Source organism: Chrysochloris asiatica, unplaced genomic scaffold (genome assembly GCF_000296735.1).
Source record: "Chrysochloris asiatica unplaced genomic scaffold, ChrAsi1.0 scaffold00040, whole genome shotgun sequence".
NCBI classification, from domain to species: Eukaryota; Metazoa; Chordata; class Mammalia; order Afrosoricida; family Chrysochloridae; genus Chrysochloris; species Chrysochloris asiatica.
Window position 1 is genome coordinate 12858853 of NW_006408558.1, and position 5289 is coordinate 12864141.

At 60.7% G+C, this 5289-nt stretch overlaps 1 protein-coding gene across 1 annotated transcript in view; it reads left to right on the top strand.

Annotated features, from left to right (window-relative positions):
- CD81 (CD81 molecule) overlaps nucleotides 1–5289 on the top strand; it is a 15437-nt gene that overhangs the window by 9852 nt on the left and 296 nt on the right. The window contains exons 2-7 of the mRNA XM_006860811.1: nucleotides 2030–2144; nucleotides 3673–3770; nucleotides 4247–4321; nucleotides 4500–4604; nucleotides 4718–4819; nucleotides 5147–5230. Of these exons, the coding sequence (XP_006860873.1) occupies nucleotides 2030–2144; nucleotides 3673–3770; nucleotides 4247–4321; nucleotides 4500–4604; nucleotides 4718–4819; nucleotides 5147–5230 (579 nt within the window). The remainder of the gene's footprint in view (nucleotides 1–2029; nucleotides 2145–3672; nucleotides 3771–4246; nucleotides 4322–4499; nucleotides 4605–4717; nucleotides 4820–5146; nucleotides 5231–5289) is intronic.

The window sequence follows — 5289 nt, forward strand, 5'->3', positions numbered from 1 at the left end:
GGCTGTGGCTGGCTCCCCTCCCCCACTGCCTGGGAACTGGCACAAAGCTGCCTCGGGACCTTAGTTCAAAACAAAATCAATGACGTTTTCAAGCCAGAGTTGCCGAGGCAACCCCCAGCGCGCCACCTCCTTCCCGCAAGTGAGCGCAGATGGCAGCCAACTCCTGGGACGTTCCCGGGCCTGCTCAGCTGCCCGCCCTCCCCTGGCATGCCCACTGCCCTGGCTGCCTCCAGGGCCTCCCCGACCCGCAGAGGAGAACGGGGGTTGCATGGCCGCGGGGGGCGGGCGCTGTGTGCATCAGCTCCTCGCTGACCCTCAGAGGGTCCACCCTCCCGAAACCAGAGCCCCTCCACCCACTGAGTGGAAGCTGTCAGAAATGGCTTTGCTGAGATGGGGGCTGAAAAGTCACAGCGTCCTTCAAGAGTGGACCCGTAACAGTTGAGGGAGAGGGTGGGAGGGCGTCTATCAGGGATGGGGGGCGGGCAGGGAGAAGCAGAACTCAGCTGCTGCTAGGAGCCAACTGTTCCTGGGGGGGTGGGCAGGGGGGGCATCCCAGCCCCCCACACAATCCTGCCTTCCCCATCTGCCTCTCATACTTGGGTATCCCCAGATTAGCTGGGGCTTGCCTTGGGGCAACCTTGATGCCCATTGTAACCCCACACACAGCCCCCCTGGGCCCTGTCTCACTGTAACCCTTAGTGAGGGAGCCTGTGGCCAGGTGATTCTCAGGATGGTCTTTCATTCAGGTCCCTGGGCACCAAGCAGTGACGTGGGAAGGCAGATTGCAGTGGGTAGTTGGCGTTCATGTCCAGTGACAGGCTCAGAAGTAGACTTCCCAAGAACCACCTGTATCCTCTGTGTGTGTAGGGTCCCCCTGCCGTCCCCCCTGCCCAGCTGAGCAGCCCCTCTTCCTCCTCCTCCAAGCCTGACTTCAGGGCCACAGCTGGGTTTCCTGTCCAAGGCTAATGACATGCAGGGATTTCTCCCACAAACTGCCAGAGCTCTCTCCCCTGCCACTTCCTGGACACCCCAGCCTTGGTAACCACACCCACTCGCACTCCCATCAGCCTGTTGGCCCAGCCCCGGGGCAGCCCCCAGGGGAGCCCAAGGCTTCTGTGCAATGGCCACCCCCTTGGCAGAGGGTGGTGGTATCCCTGAAATCCCCAGATTTAGCAAACCACTTACTCCTTGCTTACCAACAACCTCATCTGACCGCTCCCACTTACGACAACAGCAAAGACATTTGGAGCCCTGGTGTGGCGCTGTGTGTTATTAATTCGCTGGACTGCAAGGTTGATGGTTCAAGCTCACCAGCCAGCCGTTCCTCGGAAACCGTACACAGGGTCACTGTGAGTCCGAAGCAGCTAGATAGCACTTAACGGTGCACTGATATCGCACATTGAGGATGTAGGTCTGGCGGTACTGAAGGCCAAGATGGGAAGCAACAGTGAGGTGCTGACTGATGCCAGGCAGGGCCAGGACTCGGTGGTTTGGCGATTATGGCACAGCGAAGTTTAACGGTTACGAATCGGGCTGCTAATTACCTGGTCAGCAGTTCAAGACTACCAGCTGTTCTGCGGGAGAAAGATGAGGCTTTCTGCTCCTGTAAAGATTTACAGCGTTGGAAACCCTGTACAAGGTCGCTATGAGTCGCAACTCCACGGCACATAACAACAACAACAACAATTACTATGTAGTCATTTTCCATTTGGGATCTGATGAGGCTACCCTCCATTTTGCATAATGACCTGATCTTGGAAACTTGCAGATAGATGCCCAGTTGCATCTAACCCAGACCCTTCCCGGCCTCTCAGAAACCCGGGCAGCAAGCTGACTTCTGGTCCCCGGCCGGGAGCCGGTGAATGGCCCATACCCCTGTGGGCCTGTGAACATAGAGCTGCCGGCTGGGGGTGGAGGGCTGGGCCGCCTGCAGAGATATTTGTCACAAACATACTCTGTGTAGCAAGCTTTGTACTCCTGGTGGCGTGCTCTGCGCTGCAAGTGACCTCACGCCCCCACTCTCTCCTAGCTGGCTGGAGGTGTCATCCTCGGTGTTGCACTGTGGCTCCGCCATGACCCACAGACTACCAACCTCCTCTACCTGGAGCTCGAAGACCGGCCGGCACCCAACACCTTCTATGTGGGTGAGTGCAAGAGTGTGCATGTGTGCGCACACACATCCAGGGCAGCACCACCATGTCCCATTGCAAGCAGCCAGGGAGGGCTTCCTGGAGGAGGAGGCCCCTTCCTCCCCCTCAAGGAGAGCGGTAGGGGCTAGTGGTGTTAGGTGGAGTGGGGAGGCTAGATTAGACAGCCTGGCTCCGGGTTGGGCTGGCCTGGCCTGGCCTAGGAACAGCTGGACAGTGCCACTTGAGGGGCCTGTCAGGACCCCACCCAGTTAAGAGAGGCATGCGTGGGTCCAGAAGCTAATTTAAAACTGGTGTTTGGAGGAGGCTGGCAGGGATGGGCTGGGGGGGCACTTGGGCAGCTCCCAGCAGCTGGTGCTCAGGTGTCCCGATGGAAAATTGTGCTGGGGGGTTGGAGGGTGGCCGGTGTGACTCATCAGCCTGTGCACCTTGTTGCAGCCTCAAGAGGCCAGCAGCTGCGGGCCCCTCCCAGAGAGGGGGAAGTTAGAGGGGACCCCGCTCTGGGCTCCCGTAGGAAGGTGGGCTGGCACTCCGGGACAAGCATGGCTTGAGATGACTCTGCCTTTTAAAGGGAGGCTCGTGTAAGGGCACAAGCTGTGAGAATGGCTTCGTCTAGAGATCTCAGCCCAGGGCCTCCGTCTACCCTGCAGGCACCCAGGACCCCCTGCCCGCCTTCCTCCAGGGCCCTGTCTATGGGTCTCTTCAGTGGCCAGGCACAGGGTCCAGTGTCTGTCTTAGCAGTCCAGGGCCCCAGGGCAGGCGGGCGAGCGGAGCACTTCCAGCAGCTGGTCCCGTAGGATGTCCCACGCAAGATTCCCAGCTCTCCCCAGGGGTGACCTCTTCCCTGCTGCCTCTCCTAGTGGGCCTTGCTTGCATCGGCTTCAGGACAGTGGCCCTCCCATGCTTGATACCAGCTCCTGCCCCATCAGGCCAGCCCTCTCTCCATGGCTCAGTGCTGCCAGCCCTGGTGAAGGTGGGGGAGGGCGGGGAGCAGATGGGAGTCTGACAAGGGTCTTAACCTCACCCAGGGAGCAGGGCCAGGCTGGATCCTGGCCTCACCACAGGAGCGTCCAACTGGAGCTGGGAGGTGGGGGGGGGAGATCTCGGGAGGGGCCTTAGGTGGCCCCTTGACTAGTATCTTGCAGAGAGCCTGGGTGGTTGTGGGGCATCTTGCTGAACACCCTAGTGTTGGGGTGGGGGCTTTAGGATCTCCCCTCAGCTCCCACGGGGAGAGCGCAGGTGTGCGCTCTTGGCACAGAGCAGGTGACACGGCTAGGGGAGCCCGGTGTGGAGGGCAGCCTGAGTTGCTGCTGACTTGGGGGGAGGGGTAGCTGCTGGAGGTCCAGTGGTGGGGACGGACACTGGGATAGTCCTCGTGGTCCTCCACAGGAAGGGGAACCAGAGGCCCTCACTACCAGCAGCCCTTTCCTATCTGTCCTGCAGGAACTAGGGGTCCCCTGGTGCTGGGGGTGGGTGGGTGTGGGCAGAGCACAAAGTGTCCATGACAGCTCACTCCCACCCGCAGGCATCTACATCCTCATCGCTGTGGGTGCTGTGATGATGTTTGTGGGCTTCCTGGGCTGCTACGGAGCTATCCAGGAGTCCCAGTGCCTGCTGGGAACGGTAAGGCTGCATCCGGCTGGTCCTGCGTGAGGGTAGGGAGGCCCGTGAGGAGAGCGGGGGAGCTGGCCCGCTGGAGCACCCCAGGCCAACTCTAAACAACAGCTTCCCCAGTGGTTCTTACTTGAAACCATTATCTCCAGTTCGGATTTGTAAGCCCCAAAGTTGCTTTGTTTTTGTTTAGAAAAGCCACAACCACAAAAGGGAGGGAGCCCCAGCCTGTCTGTTTGGTCAGGCTGGGGCTGTATGCTGGGAGAGACAGACACACCAGGGCTCAGCGTCACGGGGAGGACACCTGCAGACACCCCATCCTGGGCTCCTGCCCAGTGCCCTGAGTGACAAGCCCACCCCAGAGCTCTGAGCCGGGCGGGAAGGGTGTGGGTCTGGCCCCTGACCCGGGTTGAGAGTTATGTGGTGGTTTGCCGTAGGAACGGCCCCCTGGCCCTCCAGACTAACGTGATACTTCCTCTGCCCCCCAGTTCTTCACCTGCCTGGTGATTCTGTTTGCCTGTGAAGTGGCCGCTGGCATCTGGGGCTTTGTCAACAAGGACCAGGTGAGATGGGCGTCCAGGTGAGGTCCTCACCCCAGTGGGAAGGCGTGACCTCTGCTCCGGTGACTCCAGGTCCAGGCGGGCTTCCTGGAGGCGACGGCATTGGGGCCCGCTAACACCTTTCCTCCTGAGCAGGTGGTCACTGCTCAGATGATGCCCGGTCCATGTGTCCTCCCCACAGATTGCCAAGGATGTAAAGCAGTTCTATGACCAGGCCCTCCAGCAGGCTGTACTGGACGATGATGCCAGCAACGCCAAGGCTGTGGTGAAGACCTTCCATGAGACGGTGCGGCTGTCGGGGGCCTGGGGGTGAGGGGGGCGGCTGAGGCCCTGCAGGAGGGGCTGTGGGGTGGTGGGGAGGGGCCCATCGGCCTGACTGCAGTGCCCCGTTCTCCACAGCTGAACTGCTGTGGCTCTAATGCACTGGCCACACTGGTCACCTCGCTGACCAAGAACAACCTGTGCCCCACGGGCAGTAACATCATCACCAACCTCTCCAAGGTATGAGGTGACAGCTGTGGGGTGGCCAGTGGGGACAGGACTCTGCCCCAGGTGGGCTCTCTGAGGTCGCAGAGCCCAGTGCTGAGGCATCGCCATGGCCCACAACGTTCAGATGAGCTGTCTGAGGCCCAGAGAGGTGGGCGTGTGGCTGCCCGTACTCGGGATCAAGGCTGGCGGTGGCTTTTGGTGGCCCTCAGCTTTAGGGAAGTGGTTGGAGCCAGAGCGGCCTTGTACTTTGGGTTAACTTCTGTGTGACCGTGGCTCCGACCAAGAGCTACCCTGTGCCGAGTGCCAGCGGGCCGACCACGCCCCTTGTCACCACCACAGGACTGTCACCAGAAGATCGATGACCTCTTCTCCGGGAAGCTGTACCTGATCGGCATTGCAGCCATTGTGGTGGCTGTGATCATGGTGAGCCGGGATGCTCTGTCCCCTGCCTCCACCCCGGACCCCACACCCCCTGCCCCTGC